This window comes from Ursus maritimus, unplaced genomic scaffold (assembly GCF_017311325.1).
Source record: "Ursus maritimus isolate PB19 unplaced genomic scaffold, ASM1731132v1 scaffold_33, whole genome shotgun sequence".
NCBI classification, from domain to species: domain Eukaryota; kingdom Metazoa; phylum Chordata; class Mammalia; order Carnivora; family Ursidae; genus Ursus; species Ursus maritimus.
The window spans coordinates 2499316-2524880 of NW_024425897.1; the positions used below are offsets into that span (position 1 = coordinate 2499316).

General features: G+C 43.1%; 1 protein-coding gene across 1 annotated transcript; it reads right to left on the reverse strand.

Annotated features, from left to right (window-relative positions):
* Positions 1-2945: 2945 nt before the first annotated feature.
* Positions 2946-24976, reverse strand: LOC103669242 (zinc finger protein 883-like). Its single transcript, XM_040619569.1, is given in 5 exon segments — positions 2946-3832; positions 3835-4989; positions 6839-6965; positions 18257-18321; positions 24606-24976. Coding segments are annotated over 5 exon segments (1785 nt in total). The 5' UTR covers positions 24640-24976; the 3' UTR covers positions 2946-3428.
* Between the last annotated feature and the right edge of the window lie 589 nt (positions 24977-25565).

The following is a 25565-nucleotide window of genomic DNA, read 5'->3' on the forward strand; positions in this document are numbered from 1 at the left end:
ATGCTGCTAAAACAGTACTTAGAGGAAACTCATATTAGAAAAGAAAAAAAATGGTTAAAAAACATAATTTAAGAAGTGCCCCAGTGGCCCAGTCCATTAAACGTCTGACTTTTGATTTTGGCTCAGGTCATGATTGCAGAGTCAAGAGATTGAGCCCCACTTTGGGCTCTGTGCTCAGCACGGAGTCTGCTTGTCCCTCTCCCCCCGGCAACCCTTCCCCCATGTGTATGTGTGCTCACATGCACTTGCTCTCTCAAATAAATAAATAAATAAATAAATAAATAAATAAATAAAATCTTTAAACAAAACAATTTAAGCTAGTAACTAAAAATAACAACAACAACAACAAAGAACCCAAAGAAAGAAAAAAAAACCCTAAGAGCAGAAATCAATGAAATAGAAAACAGATGAATAATCAAATCCAACGAAGCCAAAGAAGATGACTAGAACTGATAAACCCCTGTAAAACTGATCAAGAAAGAGAGAAAACACAAATTACCTGTATAAAGAAAGAGTGAAAGAGGAGACATACCTATACTCTTGGCATTAGAAGAATAATAAGGGAGTGGTATTAACACATTTAGCAACAAATTGCCAACAATTTGACAACCTAGATAAAATTGACAATTCCTTGAAAAATGGAATTTGTCAAATCTAACAAAGAAAAAAAAATTGGAATAGCCCTATAACTAAAACAAAACAAAACAAACTAAAACCCTCTAAAACTGTAATTTAAAACAGAGGCTTAAATAATCCTAATGCCAAAACCTCACAAGGACATTACAAGGAAAGAAAATTACAGAACAATGCAAGAACATAGAAGTGAAAGTCTTAAAATAGCAAATCCATTCCAGCAACACTTTAGAAAGGATAATATATCACGACCAAGTGGAGTTTAGTCAAGGAATGAAAAGTTGGTTTAATATTTCAAAATCAATCAATGTAATTAGCCTACTTAACACAGTAAATGAGAAAAAAGTATCCTCAATAGATACAGAGAATGCATTTGATAAAATAATACAGTTTCTAGGGATAGAAATGGACAAGCTCACTCTAAAATTTTAGCAGGAAAGCAAAGGACCAAGAAAAGTTGGGGTCACTTGGAAGAAGTATGCAGTTGAAAAAGTTATGTGAAAAAAGTTGGTGTAATGAGGGTTTGCTCCTAGTAAGGCAAATTAGATTAGTAGTACAAGACGGCAGACTTTCCCCTGACCAGCCTGGTTTCTAATGCTGTGTGTGAAAATTGAAATTTCACCATTGCGTGGACATCTTTGAGCCTCACAGGGCCCCCAAGCCTAACTGTGGATCCCCTTGCTCTTGCCAGTATGCCCACTGACCAACAGGAAAGGCTCCTAATCCAGGTAGTTTCCCTATCACCTGGACTAGCGTTCCATCCTCACCCTGCTAGCCCATGAATTATTAACACAAGCCAATCACATTCTCTTGTGGAAAACGGAATACCTCACTCTCTCACTACTCCAAACCTGCTTCCCATTGGTCCTACTGGTTCGCTCTGCTCCTGAGCGCAACCCATGTGTGGTGTTTGTGTGGTGTGGTGTGCGGTGTCCTTCCCTGGACTGGGATTATATGTGACCAATAAACTTCTGTCAGCCATCAGGCCAGTGTCAGGTGTTGTGCATTTAGCTATCTTGTATTATGGAGGGTGGAAGATCCCACCCTCACCAATGGGATAAATAGGAGGTGATCTGAATGGTGTTTGCTACAAAAATTATGAATTGGAGAAGTCACAGAGTTAACTTTAAAGAAACATGTCTGTGTGGCGCCTGGGTAGCGCAGCCGTTAAGCGTCTGCCTTCGGCTCAGGGCGTGATCCTGGCGTTCCGGGATCGAGTCCTACATCGGGCTCCTCGGCTGGGAGCCTGCTTCTTCCTCTCCCACTCCCCCTGCTTGTGTTCCCTCTCCCGCTGGCTGTCTGTCACATAAATAAATAAAATCTTAAAAAAAAAAAGAAACATGTCTGCCTTCTATTTTCCAGAAAAAAAGATCCCTTCTCTAATTTTTGCAAAATAATTAAACAATTACAAAACAGTCGGGTTCTCTGTATGGTACAATTTATGACTACTATGCTGCCCTAACTTATTATTATTATTATTTTTAGAAATCTATATACAGTGTAGAATGTTGACATATTATAGTTGGTTATCTATACCCTCAGGTTTAGGAAATTTATTCTGTAAACGGCTAGAGAGTATTTTAGGCTTCGCATCCTTGTTAAGGACAGAGTTGTGTTCCCTCCAAATACATATGTTGAAGCCTGCTATGGTCTGAATGTTTGTGTCCTACCAAAATTCATGTTGAAATCCTGACCTCAAAAGTCATGGTACTAGGAAGTGGGGGGCTTTGGGAGGTGAGAGGTCATGAAGGTAAAGCCCTCATGAATAGGATTAGCACCCTTGTAAGAGACCCCAGAGAGATTCCTCACCTTTCCCACCATGCGAGGGCACAACAAAAAGATGGCCATCTATGAACTTGAAAGTGGGCTCTCACCAAACACTGAATCTGCCAACACTTAGACTTTTCAGCCTCCAGAAGTGTGAGAAATAAGTTTCTGTTGTTTATGAGCCACCCAGTCTACCGTATATCTGATACAGCAACCTGAACAAATTAAACCAAATCCCTGAACCTCAATGTGACCATTTCAAGACAGGGCCTTTAACGGGGTGATCATAGTCAAATGAGGTCATAAGGATGGGGCCATAATCCAAAATGACTGGTGTCCTTATAAGAAAAGGAAGAGATACCAAGGATGAATGCACAGAGGAAAGATCATGTAAGGACACAGCAAGAAGCCAAGGAGAGGAGACTCGGAAGAAACTAAACTTGCCAGCACCCTGATCTTGGACATCAGCCTCCCAAACTGTGAGAGAATAAATTTCAGTTGTTTATATAAACGAATCGATGTGACTGTGTTCCAATACAATTTTATTTATAACAACAGGTACAGGCTGGATTTGGCCCATGGGCCATGGTTTGCTGTCCCTTGATCTACGGTATTTAAAGCTCTGTATATATACAGTGAGACATCAGATTTGAAGGGTGAGCCTCCTTATATATAATGTCATTTAGAGATTCAACAGACATTACTACTGTACCTGTTCTAGAAATTGCGCATGATAGAGAAAAAGGTTTAACTTTCATGTGTGACTGTGGTTTTAAAGATGTTATTTACACGGTTCTCCTCAGCATTTTTCCTTTAACTTACAGTAAGAGGTCGTATCACATTGAAACATTTAACACATTTTCCACTTTTTTAGTTTTATGATGGACCTGATGAGCTTATTAGTATTCTAGCATTCGTGGCATGCTAGAAGTGAAGTGTTTTCCACAGTTCTATTTATAGGAGTTCTCTCTTTTATTGATTTATTCATGTTGAGGAATGCCCACGTTTATGCTGCAGTATTTCCCACATCAGACACATTTGTTGAATTTCTTTCCAGCCAGAATTTCTTTGTGATTGGCACCTAATAAAGGCTCCTTTCTCTTGTGAATCCTTTGATGTTGAGCAAGGTACGCATTTACAGTGAAGGCCTTTCCACATTCCTCACACTGACAGGGTTTTTCTCCAGAATGCATCCTCTGGTGTTGAGTCAGATATGCACTCTGACCAAAGGTTTTCCCACACTCGTTACACTTGTAGGGTTTCTCTTCAGTATGAATTCTCTGATGTTGATTAAGGTGTGTACTTCTGCTGAAAGATTTGTCACATTTTTTGCATTTGTAAGGTTTCTCTCCAGTATGAATTCTCTGGTGCTGAGTAAGGTGTGTGTTCCATCGGAAAGGTTTCCCACATTCATTACATTCAAAGGGTTTTCTCCAGTATGGATCCTCTTATGTTGAATAAGGGATGACCTATGACTGTAGGCTTTGCCACATGCGGTGCATTCATAGGGTTTCTCTCCAGTATGTGTTCTCAGATGTAAAGTAAGCTGAATGCTCTGGGTAAAGGCTTTTCCACATTCTTTACATTCAAAGGGTTTTTCTGCAGTATGAATCCTCTTGTGTTGCATTAGGGATGAGCTATGACTGTAGGTTTTACCGCATTCAGTACATTCATAAGGTTTTTCTCCAGAATGAGTTCTCAGATGCAGAGTAAGTTGAATGCTCTGAATAAAGGCTTTGCCACACTGATTACATTCATAGGGTTTCTCCCCAGTATGAGTTTTCTGATGCAGAGTTAGATGCGAACTTTGGCTAAAGGCCTTCCCACACTGATGACATTCATAAGGTTTCTCGCCTGTATGAATCCTCAGATGCTGTGTGAGGCACGTACTTTGGCTGAAGGCCTTCCCACATTCACTACACTCATAGCGTTTTTCTCCAGTGTGAGTTCTCTGATGTAGAATGAGGGATGAGTCCCAGCTGAACGACTTCCCACATACGTTACACTCATAAGGTCGCTCCCCTGTGTGACATCTTTCATGTTGTATAAGGTGTGTCCCCCTGCTAAAAGATTTGCCACAGTTTCTGCATTTGAAGGGCTTTTCTCTAGCACCAAATTTCTGATCTCTAATAAGGTACGGGTTAACTCCAGTATGAGTACTCTGGCGTTGAGTGAGATCCAAGCCACAGCTAAAGTATTTCCCACACTGATCACACTTGTATGGCTTTTCACTTGTGTGGATTCTCTGATGATTACTTAGACCAAGGTTATGCAAAAAGCTCCTGCCATAACTGTCATCTTTACACATTGTTTCCCCTGAAGGAATTGTGCTTTGAGTAATGAAGTTTGATTGCTGTCTCAACTCAAATCCGTTATCTTCGTGAATGTTCTCCTGAGTCAGGACTTTCATAAGGGTAAATGCCGTCTGCCCCGGATGGCTCTCTAAACAGCTAAGAGATTCTGGGACTTCTCTGGCGGGGTAACAGACTCCATTCCTTTTACCTTTGTTGATTATCATAGTCTGGGAAAATTCTTCAGAAATTACTTGCTTCAGGTTTGACTTTGCAATTCTAGATCTTGTCTCTCGGTCTGAAAGAAATTGAAAATGGAGGATATTTGACCATTTAGAGAGACAAAAATTGTGAGCTAGTCAAAGCTACATATAATATGCTACTATTACTTTTATTCTTTGACTCCCCAAACAGAGGTATGGTGCTTTGACTGATTTCAAATGTCATGTAAGTCAAGAGCCACTGTGCACGGCAGCAAGGAAGAAATGACAGGGACACACGAGTGGTTATGGGGTGCTGCTCAGTGACACAAATGAGGACTGCCTTTCTGGAATGACTGAAGGGTAAAAATGGGGACTGAGAATAGACAAGGGGGCAGTAATGAGGGGAATCCCTGGAATAAGGACCAGCAGAAAAGCAGATCAGGGTATAACCCAACATCACTGTGTGCCTGGGTCACTGTGAAGTGTCACCACTAACCTCTCAGTCTCCAACCTCTTCTCCCTATTTGCCCATTTTGTAAGTTGCCACACTTAACTTCCCTGAAACACCAACTGACCAGGTCTGTAAGGACAGTCCCATACCACCCATTTTCCTGGTGCTATGAGAGGCAATGCATGGTCACTATTGAATTGAGTCGGGGGGTCAGAGTTAGCAAGTGGGCACAAAGGACTCATGCAGAATCCAATACAGTTGAGGGGGTGTGAGAAGACAAGAAACAGAGAAGTTGAGTGAAGTGGAGAGTGATTACGGAAAGTCCTACTGAGGCTGAATGCAGCAGGAAGCAGAAAACCACGCTGTGGATGCTGGCAGGTGGTGGACATGGTTACCGGGCCATTCCAATAGACTTACCAGACATTCAAGGTAGATTAAGAGGGAAGGAATGGTGATCAAACAGATGACAGGAAAAAGAGGGAGGTGAAAGTGGCATCACTGCTAACTGAGGGGCTTCTCTAGAGAGGGCAGAATGCCTGGCAGCACAGGGGACGGGGCACACCCCTGTGGGAAGAAGAAAGCCAGAACAGTGGGGGGGGGTTGTCGGGGAGAGGCCCAGGTGGCCAGTACATTCCCTGAAGGGGCAGGACTCATGCAGGAGAGAACAGGAGCTTCTGTGCAGGGATTATTCTTGAGGCAGCCCTGATTTCCCCTGGGATTTCTCCTATGCTTCCAGAAACTACTGGCTTCCTGGACAGCCTTCTGCATGAGCCTCCGGGCCTCCTTCCCATCTCTTCATCTGGAGAGGGGTCCCTAGGGATGTCCCTCCACACCATCCATGGCGATCCACCTTGCTCCAACCAGGAGATCACATCAGGCTTGAAATCCTGGCACCCTGCTTGGGAAAGGCAAGAGGTGCAGGTGTTGGGACAGTGACAAGCATGTGCCCAGGGCCCTGCCCCTATTTCCCTGTCTTCAGGACCTTTGCAGCAGGAATGGCGGGTGACCCCAGGGCGGGGTGGGGGCAGCCTCAGCCTCCTGCTCCCTACCATGCAGAGGACAAGCAGTGAGTCTGTGTCCTCTGAACATCAAAATATGGCCCCATGGGTCAGAGACCTCAGGGCCTTGGGACTCACAGTTCGAATAGAGACGAGAAAGCAGACTCCTCATTCACCAACTCATATTGGCAGGGTAGGTACACACAGGCCTTCAAGGACTGTTAGTGGACTGTGCCTCTCAGAGTCTAAAACCCCGTTCCAGTCTCTGTTGCATCTTTTAAAATCATGCATATTTTCATTACAATCTATTACATCTGTGTTTATTTAATATAAAAATAATCACTTATCAAGTTAACTTACTTAACATCTCCCCTCTTCCCATCAGCTAAGCAGACAACCTGAGCAGATGGCACCTGTGTGCCCCGTGCCTCCTGGGGTGCTGCCTGGTGCTGCTCCCCAGGCTGGTGCACATGGTGGGCCCAGGGCCACTCTTACCCAGGGAGGCCAGGCTCCTGTAGTTCTCCAGCATGACCTCTCGGTACAGTGCCCTCTGATAGGTGTCCAGATGCTCCCACTCTCCCCGGGTGAACTCTACAGTCACGTCCTGGAATGTCACTGGGTCCTGAGACATTACAAGAGGCAGTGTTAGCAGTGGGAATGGCATGCACAGGACACCACAGCGTGCAGCATCCGGCAGGCAGGGGAAGGTAGATAGAAAGAAACCACTGGCTAATATCATGCTGAACACAAGCCGTGAGTGTGTCTGGTTCAAGCAAGAACAAGACACCAACACTGAATCGGCTACTCTGATATTCTCCTGGAAGTTCTAGTCTGTGCAGTAAGAAATTCCAGAAGGGTAATGACAGCCACAGACAGTTGTGGGACTCCCTGGAAGTGATGTCAAGGGCAAAGAAGCAAACTGTAGTTGAACCCATGGAATATGCATTTATTCAAGGTTACAGACTGAATTGTGCTCACACGTCATACGTTGAAGCCCCAACCCCAAAACGCCACTGTATTTGTAGATATGGCCTTTAAAGAGACAGTTCAGGTTAAATGAAGCCATAAGGGCAGCGCCCTAATCTGATGGGTCCTTGTAAGGAGAGGAAGAGACACCAGGAGCGCATGCACACAGAGGAGAAGCCACGTGAGGACACAGAGAGAACGTGGCCCTCTACAAGCCAGGAGGCGAGCTTTCACCATAAACCCTGATGGCACCTTGATCTTGGGCCTCCAGCCTCTGGGACTGTGAGAAAATGAATTTCTGTTGTTTAAGCCGTGCAGTTGGCGGTATTTTGTTATGGGAGCCCTGGCAGATTAAGAGTTCAAACATGTGGATTTGAAGAGTCTGTTGTTTAGGGAGGTATGTGGTAGACCATGAAGAAGAGCCAGAAGAAGATTCCCACAAATTCCAGGGTAGAGACTGTGTATGAAGGAGGAGGGAGAGGGATGTTGTTTTTAAGCTGAAGAGACAGATAAAGAGGAAGTATGTCTACTAAGTGATTTGGAAGAGGACAAAAGATTTCCTGGAAAGAAAGCTCATCCGGGCAAACAAGAGGGACCTACGTGCTGTGATGTGCGGAGCGATGCTGAGGGACTGCTTCTCTGTGGCTCTGCGTCTCAGCCGTGTGTGTCTTCCTTAGTCTTCCACCTGCATGCAGCACACTCTCCTGGTCCTTCCTGCTCAGACCCCTGGGTCCTCCCCATTTTCTCCTCCTCAAATGACAGGCGTCCACAGTCCTCTGTCCCGCCCCCCTTCCACCAGATTCCTTTCTTCCCCTCCTGGGGATCTTCCTGGGCTCATTCTCTCCTGCGACCTAAGGACCATTTTTTGCCCCCAGCTCCCAACATAGGCTTTCAGGTCTGAATACCTGAGTTGTCAGAACAGAGTGAGAAGGGAAGAGGAAGTCAAGGGTGAAGCTGGGCCAAACAGTGTCATTTCCATCACTGGAGGACATGCCCTCCCCTACAGAGGTGGAGACCCCACGGGTAGAAATTCCCCAGGTAATAGTGGGCTCATCACCACAGCTGGAGACCCCATTGGGGGTGGGGACTCTCTTCTCCATACGACAGAGATTTTACAAGTGGTGGTGCCCACCTTGCCATGAATGGAGCCTCCTTACCAAAGAAGATCCACTGATTTTGCCCATGGCCCAGGGCAGCAGAGGCCAGGGGGCCAGACCAAGTGTGAGGGCTGAGTCACATTATCGTAGGGCATCCTCACCAAAGCCATGAGAGGACAAAGCCTGAGAGATCCGACCAGTCAGAGCCACAGTCACCAGAGCAGACACCCACGCAATCCCAAAATACAAGAGGGCAAAGGGACAAAAGCAGCCTGTTCACCAGCTGAGAACATGACCCCCCAGCCTAGTCAGACAATGGCTGAGTAAACACCACATTCTCCTTCATCTGGTTTAGTCCATCCAACAAGTACAAGCTTGCTGTAATCCCAGTAATGAGAAGTGAATTCAACTAAATACCGAAGACTTTAAATTTTTGCAGATGATCCACTTGAGATTTTTTTTTAAAGATTTTATTTATTTATTTGACAGAGAGAGATACAGCGAGATACATTTATTGGACAGAGAGAGATACAGCGAGAGAGGGACCACAAGCAGGGGGAGTGGGAGAGGAAGAGCAGGCTCCCAGCAGAGGAGTCTGATGTGGGGCTCGATCCCAGAACGCCAGGATCACGCCCTGAGCCGAAGGCAGACGCTTAACGACTGAGCCACCCAGGCCCCCCAACTTGAAAATTTTTAAAAGACATTTTTAATTTGTAATAAAAAATTTACAACCTGATTTTACAAAAGTAAAAAACAACAAGTGCCTATTAATAGTTTTAAATGATTTTAATTAGTAAGAATGAGTCAGGAAAGGATGAGTACGCAACATAATTGTTACCAAAAAAATCACTTGTTCTTCAAACAAAATACCCACGTGGGCAGCAGACTTTGAAAATTAATGAATCCATTTATGGAGACACAGACACTTGGTTTGGCTGTAAATTGAGTCTTTGCTTCTGGTTAAATATGTACGACACATATGATAAGAAATTATCTTATGTTCATAATTCCTTTCAGAAGTTCTAGTATCTGAAGTATCTAAAGTATCCAAAATAGAAAGGCACTTTTAGGGGCACCTGGGTGGCTCAGTCGTTGGGCATCTGCCTTTGGCTCAGGTCATGATCCCAGGGTCCTGGGATCCAGCCCCGCATCAGGCTCCCTGCTCAGCGGGAAGCCTGCTTCTCCCTCTCCCACTCCCCCTGCTGGTGTCCCCTCTCTCGCTGTATCTCTCTCTGTCCAATAAATAAATAAATAAAATCTTAAAAAAAGAAAAAAAGAAAGGCACTTTTAAAGATAGTGGTCACTCCCTTAACCATGTACTTGAAGAATAAAGTCTTCAGGAAAGATCACAGAGGGAGACCGACATTGTATATTTGTGTGTTGATTTTTCATTAAGAAAACATGGAATGAAAGAATAGAAACTTTCAGTAATTGGGTAATATAATGAAAAATATTTTGTTGAACATAGTTTTCCAAATATTTGACTTTAGGTTCATCTGGAGAATATTAATAATGGCTACCAGTAATAAAACCTACTAAATGTGGGGGGGGGGAAGGATTTAAGTGCAAACAAACCAAGATTTTTTTTTGTTATTGTTTATTTTTTTGCTTTTAATAAAAGAAGCCAGGGATGCCTGAGTGGCTCAGTCTGTTAAGTGTCTGCCTTCAACTCAGGTCATGATCCCAGAGTCCTGGGATCGAGTCTCGAATCGGGCTCCCTGCTTAGCGGGGAGCTGGCTTCTCCCTCTGGCTGCCGCTCTCCCTGCTTGTGCTTGCTCTCTATCTCTGTCTCTCTGACAAATATAATAAAATCTTAAAAAAAATAAAAGAAGCCAAACGAAGGAGACTTGCCCAATTAGGTACTGGTCCAAAACTATGATTATTAAAACAACATTATATTCATGAAACCAGACAGCCCAGATGGCCTGGAAATAGGGGCCAATTTAGATGCATATGTGGCCTTTTTAGGCAGCAAGGGGAGATGGATCATTCAAAAATGGTACTGGACAACTGGCTAACCACCTGGAAAAAATAAAAAGAAGATACTCACACTAGTCTTTTTTTTTTTTTTTGAGAGAGAGAGTGTGTGGGAGTGGGGGTGGAGGAGGGATAGAGGGAGGGGGAGAGAGAGAATCTCAAGCTGAGCATGCTGAGCGTGGAGCCTGACATGGGGCTTGATCTCACAGCCCTGAGACCATGATCTGAGCCGAAATCAAGAGTCAGACACTTAAATGACTGAGCCACCCAGGCACCCCTTTCACACCATTCTTAAGGATAAAATATATTAGTTTTTAAAGCTATAGTAGTCACAATAGTTATAAGGAATTCCAGCCTTTTGAAAAGAATAACCTTGGGGAAGGCTGACACCAAGGCCAGGATCCATTCTAAAACCAGAGGCACACTGGAAAACAAAGAAATCCAGGTTTTCTGTACAACCTAAAAAAGTTTGAATTTTCTGGGCTGAGAAAAGGAATTTGCAATATGTATTATTTTCAAAGGATTGATAATCTTCTATGTAAAAAGTTCTTGTAAATCAATAAGAATAAAACAAATAAGAAAATCGACATAAGATATGAGTGATTCACAGAAGAAATTCAAATGGCTAATAAATATATGAAAAGATGTGGGCGCCGAGATGGCTCAGTTGGTTAAGTGGCCAACTCTTGATTTTGACTCAGGTCATGATCTCAGGGTCCTGGAATCGAGCCCTGCATTGGGCTCCTCATTCAGTGAGGAGTCTACTTGAGGTTATTTGCTCTCTCTCCCTTTGCCCCTCCCTCGGCTCACACACTGTCTCTCTAAAATAAATAAGTAAATCTTTAAAAAAAGAAAAGAAATATATGAAAAGATGTTCAACCACACTAATGAGAACTTGAAATGGAAATTAAAAGAGTAACTTTTTCCCTTTACCTGTTAAATTGGCAAAGATTAAAAAATTTGCTAGATTTCCGTTTCCAGTAATGGACTGAGTATCCAAAAGTGATCTTCCAGCTGAGAACAAATAAAAATCCCGGATAAAATGTCTTTTCAGAAAAAAATATAAAACTTTACTGAGACATAAGAAGACTGATTACTAAAATGGCATACATTCTTTGTAAATTTATGATAAAATTAACTAAACTGCAAAATGAAAGTTTTACTTTGCTAAAAAAAAGACAAAAAATTCACCTGGGAGAAAAATTAGGGCAAAAGAAGTTTACAAAGCTAAAATTATTAAATTACTTTTGCTTCAGTTCAAAAACTGCTTTCATTTAAAAACAAATAGTGGGCTGAACAGATAACTCCCAAACCTGGTTCTTGTAATATCATAAAGGTGATATTACAAATATCTGGAGGGCAAATTATTCAATAGATAGTGCTGAAGTCACGTGTATGCCACAAATTGGATAGCCCAGATGAACTGAACAAATTTCTAGAAACATCCAAACTACTAAAACTGATCCAAGAAAAAATTTCAAAACCTGAATAAGTAAGGAAATTGAATCAGTAATCAAAAATCTCCCAACAGGGGCGCCTGGGTGGCACAGCGGTTAAGCGTCTGCCTTCGGCTCAGGGCGTGATCCCGGCGTTCTGGGATCGAGCCCCACGTCAGGCTCCTCCACTATGAGCCTGCTTCTTCCTCTCCCACTCCCCCTGCTTGTGTTCCCTCTCTCGCTGGCTGGTCTCTCTGTCTGTCAAATAAATAAATAAAATATTAAAAAAAAAACAAAAACAAAAACAAAAAAAACTCACAAAAATCTCCCAACAGATTTCTCTGCTTTTCAGCCCAGGATCAGATGGCCTCACTGGTGAATTCTACCAAACACATGAAGAAGGATTAACACTAGTTCTTCCAAAAATTGAATAGAAGGCAATGCTTCCTAACTCAACCTATGAGGCTAGATTTACCCTGATACTGAACCAGACAAAGAAACTATAAGATAAGAAAATGATAGATCTTTACAAATAAAGATGCAAAAACCCTTAATAAAACACTAGAAAATCAAATTCAGCAGCATCTTACAAGGACTATACAACATGACTAAGTGGGATTAATCCCAGAAATGTAAGGGTGGCTCAACATACAAAAACCAATCAATGCAATACACCACATTAATGGAACAAAGGAAGAAAATTACATGAGATCTTAATTGATTCAGAGAAAGGATGTGACAAAATCTATCACCCTTTCACGATGACAACACAGCTAGGAATAGACGGGAAATTCCTCAACATGGTATAGGCCATATGTAAAAAACCAACAGCTAACATCATACTTAATGGTAAAGTCTGAAAGTTTTAACCCCCAAGACGAGGAATAAGACAAGAAGGCCACTCTTGCCATTTCTATTCAACATACTACTACGAGTTCTAGAGAAGGCAAGAAAAGGCAAGGAAAAAAATACAATGTATCCAAACTGGAAAGGAAGACGTAAAACCATCTGCAGATGACATGATCTGAGATGCAGACACGCCTAACGATTCCACAAAAAAACTCACCAAAGTTTTAGGATATAAAATTAACCCGGAAAAATTGGTTATACTTCAGATGAAGAAAAAGCATGTGACAAAATTCAACATCTGTTCGTGATAAAAACTCAACAAAGTGTGTACAGAAGGAATATTCATACTTAACAGTGAAAAGCTGACAGCCTTTCCTCTAAGATCAGGAACAATACAAGGATGCCCATCCTTGCCACTGTACTTAACACAGTGCTGGAATTCCTAGCCAAAACTGGGCAAGAAAAAGAAATGAAAGGCATCCAAACTGGAAAGGAAGGCGTAGAACTGTCATTATTTGCAAATGACATGGTATCGTATATAGAAAACCCTAAGGATGTCGTCAAAAAACTGTTAGAATTAATAAACAAATTCAGTAAAGATGCATGATCAACACAAAAAATCTCTTGTGTTTCTATACACTAATAATGAATTATCAGGGAAATTAGGAAAACAATCCCATGTACGATTACATCAAAAAGAATAAAACATCTAGGAATAAATTTAACCAAGGAGGTAAAAGATGCATGTATGGAAAACTACAAGACATTAAGGAAAGAAAGAAAACACAAATAAATGGAAAGATATTTTGTGCTCATAGGCTGGAAGAATTAATATTGTTAAAATGTCCGTACTACCCAAAGCAATATACAGATTCCATGCAATCCCTATCAAAATTCCAACGTGAAGGGGCGCCTGGGTGGCACAGCGGTTAAGCGTCTGCCTTCGGCTCAGGGCGTGATCCCGGCGTTCTGGGATCGAGCCCCACATCAGGCTCCTCCGCTATGAGCCTGCTTCTTCCTCTCCCACTCCCCCTGCCTTGTGTTCCCTCTCTCGCTGGCTGTCTCTATCTCTGTCAAATAAATAAATAAATAAAATCTTTTAAAAAAAATTCCAATGTGAAAATTCTATTTTTACAGAAATAGAATAATCCTAAAATTTCTATGATACCATAAAAGACCCCAAATAGCCAAAGCAATGTTGAGAAAGAGCAAGGCTGGAGGCATTGTGCACCTTGATTTCAAACTATATTACAAAGCCACTTTAATTAAAACAGTATGGTATTGGCATAAAAACAGACAAACAGATCAGTGGAACAGAGTACAGAGAGCAGAAATAAACCCATGCTTATATGGTCAATTTATTTGTGACAAAGGAACCAAGAAAATACAATGGGGGAAAGGACAGTCTTTAATAAATGGTGCTGGGAAACCTGGACAGCCACACACAAAAGAATGAAATTGGACCACTATCTTACATCATACACAAAAGTTAACTCAAAATGGATTAAAGCCTTGAATTAACACTTGAAACCCTTGAAAACTGTAACTGGGTGTTATACGCAAGTAATGAATTGTGGAACACTACAGCAAAAACTAAGGATGTACTGTATGGTGACTAACATAACATAATAAAAAATTATTATTAAAAAAAAAGAAAACATTTGAATCTGACACCAAAAGCAAAAACTACAAAAGCAAAAATAAACAGGTGGGACTACATCAAAGTAAAGAGCTTCTGGATAGCCAAGGAAACCCTCAACAAAATGAAAAGGCAACCTACTGATTGGGAGAAAATATTTGCAAATATATATTCGATGAGGGACTAATATCCAAAATATATAAAGAACTCCTATAGTTCAGTAGTAAAAAAAAACCCCAAATAATCAGATTAAAACATGGGTAGAAGGGGGCGCCTGGGTGGCACAGCGGTTAAGCGTCTGCCTTCGGCTCCGGGCGTGATCCCGGTGTTATGGGATCGAGCCCCACATCAGGCTCTTCTGCTATGAGCCTGCTTCTTCCTCTCCCACTCCCCCTGCTTGTGTTGCCTCTCTCGCTGGCTGTCTCTCTCTCTGTCAAATAAATAAATAAAATCTTTAAAAAAAAAAACATGGGTAGAAGATCTAAGTAGACATTTTTCTAAAAACATACAGATGGCAAAGCAACAGGCACAGGAAAAGATGCTCTACATCACTCATCATCAGGGAAATGCAAATCAGAACCACAAGGAGATATCACCTCACACCTGCTAGAACGGCTGTTATCAAATAGACTAGAAATAATAAGTGGGGTGAGGACGTGGAGAAAAGGGAACCCTCATGCACTGTTGGTGGGAATGTAAATTGGTGCAGCCACTGTGGAAAACAGTATGGAAGTTCCTCAACAAGTTAAAAGTAGAACTACCATAGGACCCAGCAATTCCACTTCTGGGTAGTTATCCAAAGGAAACAAAAGCACTGGCTCAAAAAGATATCTACACCCCTGTATCCATTGCAGCATCATTTACAATAGCCAAGATACGTAAGCAATATGTGTCCATCAACAGGTAATGGATAAAGATGTGGTGTATATATACAATGGAATATTAGCCACAAAAAACCCCATGCAATGCCATTTGTGACATGGATGGACCTTGAGGGAATTGTGGTAGGTGAAATAAGTCAGGCAGAGACAAATACCAAATTATCTGTCTTAATGTAGAAAATAAATTTAAAAAAATCACCAAGCTCATAGATACAGAGAACAGGTCAGTGGTTGCCAGAGGTGGGGAGGGTGAGGGGTGGGAGAAATGGGTGAACTGTTTGTTTTTTGTTTGAGTTTAAATAAATTAGCTTTCTTTAAAAAATTTTTTTTATTTATATGAGAGAGAGAGAGCACATGTATGTGTATGCGAGCAGGGGTGGGGGTGGGGAGGGGCAGAGGGAGAGGGAGAGAATCCTCAAGCAGACTCTTGGCTGAGCCTGGAGCTCCATGCGGGGCTCAATCCCAGGACCCTGTGAGATCATGACCTGAGCTGAAATCAAGAGTTGGCCACTTAACTGACTGAGCCATCCAGGTGTCCCTAAATAAATTAACTTTCTAGAAAAGAAAAATTAGTTGTATTTCAACATACCACTAATGAAAAATACGAAAAAGAAACTAAGAGCATGATTCCATTGATAATAGCATCAAAGAATAAAATACTCGGGAATAAATTTAACCAAGGAGGTATAAGACTTGTACACTGACAACTACAAAACACTGCTGAAAGAAATTAAAGAAGACCAAAAGAAATGGAAAGACATCCTGTTCTCATGGATCGGAAGATTTAATATCACTAAGATGTCTGTATTACCCAAAGCAATGTAAGATTCAAGGCAATCCCTATCAAGATCCCCATGGTGTTTTTGCAAAAATGGAAAAACCTATCCTAAAATTCATACACAAGGTCAAGGAAACCAGAATAGCTCAAACAACCTTGAGAAGGAAAAACGAAGTTGGAGGACTCATACTTCCTGATTTTGAAAAGTACTGCACAACTACAGGAATCAAAAGAGTGTGGTACTGGTGTAAGGACAGACACCTAGACCAACGGAATGGCACTGAGAGCCCAGAAATAAACTCTCGTCTTTATGGCCAACTGAAGGCGCCAAGACTATTCAATGGGACAAGAGGCAGTGCAGGAAAAACTGGATGCCTACGTGCAAAAGAATGAAGATAGACCCTTACCTTACACCAAATACAAATATTAACGTAAAGTTAATGGAGGACATAAATTTAAGAGCTAAAATGATAAAATTCAGGAAAAAAAACCCATAAAGGCAAATCCTCATGACTATGGGTTTGGCAGAGTTCCTGACATATAACATCAGAAGGGCAGGCAATAAAATTAAAGAATAAATAAACCGGACTTCCCCCAAATTTAAAAGTTTTGTGCATCAAAGGATACTACCAGGAGAGCAAAAAGGCGACTCACAGAATGGGAGAAAACATTTGCAAATCACATATCTAGTAAGTGCTTAATATCAACAATATGTAAAGAACACATACAAATTAACAACCACCAAAAGAAAAACCAACACCCAAGTTAAAAATGGACAGGGGTACCTAAGTGGCTCAGTTGGTTAAGCATCCGACTCTTGATTTCGACTCAGGTCATGATCTCAGGGTCCTCAGTGTGGAGTCTACCTGGTATTCTATCTCTCCCTCTGCCCTTCCCCATGTCCATGCTCTCTCTCTCTCTCTCTCCAATAAAATCTTTAAGTAAAAATAGGCAAAAGACTTAAATAGACATTTCTCCAAAGAATATCTGTATGTATACGTCTATGTGTATGTATATATATATATATGGCAAATAAATACAGGAAAAAATGCTCAACATCATTTGTTATTAGGGAAATGCATATCAAAACCATAATGAAATTTTACTTCACATCTACCAAGATGGTTATAATAAAAGCAACGGAAAATACCAAGTGTTGGTGAGACATGGAGAAACTGAAACACTTACGCACAGCTGGTGGGAATGTATAAAGGTACAGTTGCTGTGGAAAACAGTTTGGTGATTCCTCAAAAAGTTAAAGTTAAACGCAGAACTACCATATACCCCAACAATTCCACTCTTAGGTATATGCCTCGAAGAATGGAAAACAGGGACTCAGACAGATACCTGTACCCCAGTGTTCACAACACCATTATTCACAATAGCTAACAAGTGGAAACAGTCCAAGTGTCCATTAACGGACAACCGGATAAACAAATAAGTGTACGTATCCAATGAAATATTATCCCACCATACAACGGAGTTCAGTTCTGACATATGCTACAACATATATTATATGTTAAGAGTGAGGAATTATTTCTTAGTTTATTTATCTTTTAAAAGATTTTATTTATTTATTTGTTTGTTTGTTTAGAGCGAACAGGGGGAGAGGCAAAGGGAGAGGAAGAGAGAATCTCAAGCAGACGCCACACTAAACGTGGAGCCCAACGCAGGGCACGATCCCACGACCCTGAGATCGTGAGCTGAGCCAAAACCAAGAGTTGGACACTCAACAGACTGAGCCACCCAGGCACCCCTATTTCTTAGTTTAGTTTATATGGTTTCTGTTTGGCTTGATGGTAATTGGGTGGTGCTAATTGGTGACAAGTGTACAATACTGTGAAGGTAATTAATTCGCACCGGAGTGTATGCTAAGAAACAGTTAAAATGGCAAATTTTAGGTTATGTATATCTTGCCACAATAGAAAATAGTGAAGCGATAACCTGTGTTTGTAGCATTCTACCCCTTGGGTGCAAAAGAAATGGATGAAGGATACAAATTCCGATGGTTGCATATGTATAAATTACCTCTAAAAGAATACACAAGAAGTTGTCTAGAGAGGAAGACTGAGGGGCTGCGGGCTGAAGTAGAAGACTTGCATTTCTCTGTTCACCCTTTCGTATGTTTGAATTCTCAATTACGTGCAGGTATCACTTATTCGAAAATCTGATTACTTAAAAAATTCACAGAAGTGGGTTTTAAATAAACATTATGACCCCAATAAATAACCATGCAAAAGTCAGAACAGTTGATTCAGAAAAGAATAGACACACCCTCCCTGACTCCCACCTGCACAGAAAGTGAAGTCCTCAGCATCACCTGTGCCTTGGCCATGTCCTTTCCTTCAGGAAGAGCTGCAGAGAGAGAGAGAGAGAGAGAGAGAGAGAGAGAGAGGACACATGAGTGCCTGCTCTGTGGGGCTCAGAACTGTCCAGAGAAGACCGCTCACCTCACCCCTGGCACCCCAACAGGGGCACAAAGGACACGACCACATGTGCAACTGTGGCTCTATACTGTGAAGAAAGAGTGGGGCTTTTTCCTTGGGTTTCTTGTCTTTTCTGACCTCTCTGAGGCATTGACAGTGTAGACCCCCTCTCTCTCAGGACCAGCTCCTCCCATAAAGAAAATTCCAGGCCCAGATGGTTTTCAATGATGAAAGAATGCTCTCAAACATTTAAAGGCAAAATACACAAACTCTATGAGAAAATCGAAAAGAAGGGAATGCTTCCTCACTCATTTTATGAGGCCAAAACAACCTTGCTCTTCAAACTTGACAAATCATCACAAGACAATTAAAGACCAGTATCAGGAACATAGAAAAACATAAGGAATCCACAGTACGACTTTAAAAATGAATAACTAAACTAAGCAAGGTCATAGGATGTGGGCGTCTCCTGATTTCTTACTAACCTTAATACTCCAGTCCCACGCCATAGTTGAAATTCTTTATCCTACACTTTCCCTGTAAATAAATATTACTGTGCAGTTTCTGTCTCCCGGTTGGATACATCTTTTTTTTTCTTTTGGTAAGTTTTATTTATTTATTTGACAGAGATAGAGACAGCCAGCGAGAGAGAGAACACAAGCAGGGGGAGTGGGAGAGGAAGAAGCAGGCTCCCAGCGGAGGAGCCTGATGCAGGGATCAATCCCAGCATCCCGGGATCACGCCCTGAGCGGAAGGTAGACGCTTAACGACTGAGCCACCCAGGCGCCCCTCCTGGTTGGATACTTCTTAATGCAACTGTCAGGGTACAAAATTACTCTTGACCTCTACTTCACTACACACAAAACATTAATTTGAATTATATTGTAGATGTAAACAGAAAAGCTAAAACTATAAAGTCTCCAGAAGAAAATATAGTAGGAAATCATTGTGACCTTGCGGTAGGCAAAGAATTCTTAACTAGGACACAAAAATCACTAAGTATAAAAGTTGATAAATTGAACTTCGTCAAAATTAAAAAAAATGTCTGCTCTATAAAAGCCATCATTAAGAAAATAAAAAGGCAAGCGGGTAGCAAAGGGTTAACTCTACATGCCTAGTTTGCTCACACCCTGCACATTCCCAAGAAAGGCATGTTTTCAGAACTGGCCCTTGGATAGCTCCTGGGCACTGAGTTCCTAGAATGTTCTGTTGGATAAGAAGAGTGTTTTTGCAAGCCTGATGCCTTGAGCCACCCCGTGCCAGATTGTCCAGACAGCTTACACTAACAGTGTGATTCATGGTGAACACCTCCTTCCCATCTAGGGGCCTGGAGCTTTAGTAGCTGAGGTCAGCCATGCAGCACCGTATGCCCACATGGCTGACTGCCGATAAAAACACTGGACACTTAGACTTGGGTAAGTCTCCATGGTTGGTGACACTTTGCACATGTCACACATTACTGCTAAGGAAATTAGGTATATGCCTTGCCTCTCCACTGGGAGGGGACACGTGGAAGGTTGCGCATGGTTTCTTCTAGACTTTGCCCCATGCATCTTTTCCTTGTGCTGATCTTACCGTGCCTTCCTTTGGTGTAATAGGCACTAACCATGAGGCAATAACTTCTGAGTCCTGTGAGAGCCCTTCCAGTGAAACATCAAGGCTGAGGGTGGCCCTGGGGATCCTTGAGATGGCAAGCCACAGACAGCAAGGAAATATTCACTAGACATACGGTAATGAGGACATAATACATATAGACATATAAATAGAACACATACAGGACATACACATGGTAACACATACATATACACATATAACACATACGTGATAAGGTCTTATATCTAGAATATAGAAAGAGTTCGTAGAGCTCAAAAACAAGAGATTGACCAACCCAATAAAAAACGGGCAAGGGACTTAGGCCTTCATAAAATGAGATATAAAAATGATAACAAGCATATGAAAATATGCTCACCATCATAGCCATCAGGAAAATCCAAAAGAAAGACATCGTGATGGGGCGCCTGGGTGGCACAGCGGTTAAGCGTCTGCCTTCGGCTCAGGGCGTGATCCCGGCGTTCTGGGATCGAGCCCCACATCGGGCTCTTCCGCTATGAGCCTGCTTCTTCCTCTCCCACTCCCCCTGCTTGTGTTCCCTCTCTCGCTGGCTGTCTCTATCTCTGTCAAATAAATAAACAAATAAATAATCTTAAAAAAAAAAGAAAGAAAGACATCGTGAGTCGGCACCATACCATTAGAAGGGCCATGATTAAAAAGACTGACAATACCAAGTGTTGACAAAGACCTGGAGCAAACACAACGCTTGCATATTGTTAGTGGGAATGTAAAATGGATCAGCCACTTTGGAAGTTTCAGAGTTTTTTTTTACAAAGCTAAACATACACCTGTCATATGAGCCAGCAGCCATTCCACTGCTAGCTGTTTGCCCAAGAGAAATAAAATATATGTCCACAGAAAGGGCTTGCATGCAAATGATCACAGCAGCTACACTCCTAAAAGCTAAAAACTAGAAGCTACTCAAATGCCCCCTGACAGGTGAATGAATATACAAACAGTGGTATGTTCATACAAAGAGGAACACAGAGTAATAAAAATGAATGTACTGCTAATACACACGTGATATGGAAGAATCGGAGAGACATTTAGTTGAAGGAAAAATTTTAAAAAGCCAGATGAAAAATGGTACATATAATATGGTGGAATTTCATGAACTTTGTTTTTTTTTTTTTTTAATTGATGTATCGTTGACACACAATCCATGAAGCTCTCAGGCAAAGTTCTATGATGACAGAAATCAGCCCGGTGGTGGCCTGAGGTGAGGAACACTAGGAACTGACAGAGAGAAGCGTAAAGGAACTTCCAGGGATGTTAAACATGTTCCCTGTCTTAACTGGGGTGGTGGGGACACAGATTTATACGCCACATCCCATCATCGTATCTAAGTTACATGGCAATAAGTTGGTTAAAAAGAAACTAGCTCCCTGGGGCGCCTGGGTGGCTCGGTCGGTTAAGTGTCTGACTCTTGGTTTCCGGTCAGATCATGATCTCAGGGTCATGGGCTCCAGCCCCACGGCAGGCTCTGTGCTCAGCGCAGAGTCTGCTGGAGATTCTCTCTCTCCCTCTCCCCTCATTCATGCTCCTTCTAAAATAAACAAAAATTTTTTTTAAAAAAGTGATGAGACAAATCACATGGGTACATGGGTATCTGGGAGAAGTGTGAAAGCATGCCTAGTGAGTTCCAGATACAGCTGAGAGGCGGGTGTGGCTGGAGCAGAGTGACCGAAGATGAGGTTGGAACTCAGAACTGGACTCCAGATGGCACAGGACCTCACAGGCCATGGTGAGGCTCATTCTGGGACAGGAACATCTGGCTGCCAGAGCAGAAGCAGCAGAAGCAGGGAGACCAAGGAGGCGCTATTCCAACAATCCAGGGAGAGATGGTGTCAGGCAGGGGAGAAGCTGAGAAGGGACAGAGTCTGGACACCTTGTGAAGAAAGACTTTGTGGCAGGGTTTGTGAATGAATCGAATGTGGGATGTGAGAAACAAGGCAGAGTCAAGAAGTACACCACGATTTTTGGACTGAGCAACTGGAAGAAAGGGATGATCATTTGTTAAGATGGGAAGGAGTGGAGGGGGAGGAGGAGGTCTCTGCAGAGAGCAGGAGTCCTTTTAGACATTAAGTGCCAGGGGGTATTAGATACCCAAATGGAAATGCCAAGTGGGCAGTCAGGTAGTGAGCCTGGAGTTCAGAACGGAAATCGAAGCAGGAGACATACATGTGGGCATCAGCAGCCCATGGGCGGCAGCGAAACAACAAGGCTGGATGACGTTTCTCCGAAGTGAGCGCAGCCAGAGGAGAGGGGAGGCTTCTGCAGATCCAGCCCTGAGGCCCTCTAGTCTTCGGGAGAGACGTCTCTCATCTTCGGGGCAGATGAGGGCCCAGCAGTGGACACTGAGGAGTTCCTGGAGAGGCAGCCCGAAAACAAGGAGGGGTGCTGTCTCACCGCCAAGAGAAGACAGTGCTGACAGATGAGGCAACACAGAATTCGCCGGTGAACTTGACAAGGACAGTTGTACCACTGTAGGGGTATAAGCCTGCTTAGAGTGCGTTCAAGACAGACCTGGAGGAAAACAGTTAGGGACGGCAGACTTAAACAACTTTTCAGAGGAGTTCTGGTTTAAAGGCAAAAAAGAGGAATAGGGTGGTTGCTGGAAAGTGGGACAAGAGAGTTTTATTAATAGGGAGAAATAAAACTTTCAAGTTGGTAACTATCATCCTTACATCTGAGATCATTTTAGATTCTTGCTTAGTATTGTTCCTACATGAATGACTATTCCACTGGACTTACCAATTTGAAAGTATTATATAATTACTGAGATAATTAGCGTAATATAAGTCTGGGGAAAGCCCACAAGAATGTTTGCCGAAAAGGTAAGAGGAGCTCTCTGGGACTCGGTGGGTTAATATTTATTGTGGTGTTTGGATTTTCCAACACTTTCCCAGCACCTCTGCATGACTTTATGGATGATTCTTTACAATAAAGCAGAGATAGTCTCAGCATGACTCATGAGACCCCCCTCATGGCCAGTGTAGTTACCCAGACACTGTCACTATCTTTGGATATGCACATCTGTTCCCTCTGCCTGTGGGCCTACTGTATACCAGGCCCAGCCCCAGCCGCTGCTCCCATTGGTCACTCAGGACCACGGCCCCCAACACAGTGCCTCACCCAAGTGCTTATGGAATGGATGGATAGCTAGATGGTGTCCCATTATCCCGGTTTTGGACCGTTGCTCCAAATACCTGGAAGAACTTCCGACTCTGAGTCCTGACTCAAGCACCCCAGGCAGAAGGAAGAGAAACCCCAAGGCAGGGGTTTCAGGAGCAGGTTTCTCAGAGATGCCCTTCCTGGACCAGGGGAGCCTGTCAGAACCCCAACACAAGAAAGGAGACCCATCAGGGCATGAAAAGGCCCAGGCGATGCAGTGTTCTGTGGACTCCCAGGGTCTTTTCAACTGTTGTCGCATTAACACCTTAATCATTATTTTACTAATGTTTTTTACATTTTTAAAAATTGTGGTAAAGATACACGTAACAAAAATATTCATTTTAACCATTTCTAAGTGTACAGTTCAGTAGCGCTAAATATATTCACATTGTTATACAACCAATCCCCAGAACTTTTTCATCTTGCAAAACTGAAACTCTGCACCCGTTAAACAACAGCTTGCTATACCCCCTGGTATATCCTATGTAAGTGGAATCGTACGGTATTTGTTATTTTGAGATGGGGCTTATGTCCGTTAGCATAACATCTTCGAGCTTCATCCACGTTGGACCGTGTGTCAAAACTTCCTTTTTTAAGGCTGAATACCTTATTGCACTGTCTGGATAGACCAGTTTGTTTATCCATTGGTTTGTGGCTGGACGCATGGGTTGTTTCCACCTCTTGCGATTGTGGCTGGTGCTGCTGTAAGTGGTGTGCAAGTATCTCTCTCAGATCCTGCTTTCAAGTTTTTTGGCTACATACCCAGAGATTATATGGTGGTTCTAGTTTTAATATTTTAAATTAGAGTTAAAGAACTTCCATACTGTTTTCCACAGTGGCTGCACCATTTTACATTCTCAACAGCACAAAGGTTCCAATGTCTCCACATGCACACTAATGTGTTATTTTTTGTTTTGTTTTTGTTTTTCATTTTTTATAATAGCCATTCTAATGGGTGAGTGGTTATCTTCAAAAGATTTTGATTGTGAAACACACATACAGAGCGTGCAAGACCCTTACGCTGGACCAGAGAGTTGTATAGAGAACATCCACGAAACTCTTGACACAGGTCATGAAATAAATACTAACGGTGGCCCGGAAACAGCTCCTGCCCTATTATCATCTCTCTCCCTCACCTCCCTACACTCCCCGGCTCAACACGCTGCTGGCTTTTACAGTAACAATTTCCTTGCTTAACTTTACAGTTTTATCACAACTTTGCACCCATAAACAGTTTCTACTTTGCCAGTATTTGACCTTGGTATAAACGTAATCGTTTTGTGTGTTACTTTGCTTAACTTTGGGTAGGTGAGATTCATCAACGTTCATGCAGCTCTTATTTCTGGGTTTTCCGTATAGAATTTCACAGCAGGAAAATTCACCCTCAGTCTCTTCCAATACAAATCCACAGACAGAGTGACGCTGTACCTGTCTCCTGGGGCTTCGGGGCAGGGGTCTCCATGGTGCACCTCGGCAGCGTTCCCCGGAGGCGGGTCCCGCTCCTGGGGCTCAGGGACAGCCTGTAGGGGAGCCCCGTGGGGTCGCACCCGCACTCCCGGCTGCATAATCAGGCACGCGCAGCCCCCTGTGCCCCACCTTAAAGTCGGGGTCAAGCAAGCTCTCCAAGCGCCCCGCACCCCAGGCTGCGCCCACGCCCCATCACCCGCGCCCCACACACTCAGGCCTGCTTCGAGCTCAGCTGCTCTTAACTAGAGAGCGCGGAGCGCGGCCCCGCAGACAGGTCCTGGGGTTGACCGCCCTCCCGCAAAAGCCCAGGGACTCTCCACAAAATAGCAACCCGAAGACCGCTGTGGGAAAATGCGCCTGCGCAGACAGGGCGCGAACTACAATTCCCGGGAGCCTTTGCGCGGCGCAGACTGCGGACTCCCATTTCCCAGACGCTCTGACACTCCGATTCAGAAGACCTTGTAGCACAGCCTTCTGGGAAGTGTAGTTCCGGTGTCATGCTGGACGGCGGCGTGTATGTGTAATTGCAGGGGTGTCCAGAGGATGGTGCACAGGAACGTGGAATTATTCTGTCAGTTCGTCCACGTCTCCAGGTGGATTCGGGTGGGTTCCAGTTCATACCAGTCTTTGCAGAAAAGGCTCATGTACCTCATGCCCTAAGTATACTACTGGTGGTGGGTTTTACCAGACTTCCTGCCCCTGCTGCCCTTAACCTGAGGTCCCAAGGAGGGACAGGGGAGGGGATTGGGAAATCCTCAGCCCTGCTCTCAGGCCCAGTGATCTTGATGCTGGTCCCTCCTCACGAGCAGGGGAAGGAGGGTCTGGTCCAGCCTTGACACAGTGCTCTAACAATTTCACCCTCCTTGGCTTGAACCCCAGGTTCAGCTTTGGCCACAAGCTCTACCCAGCCAGCATCAGCGC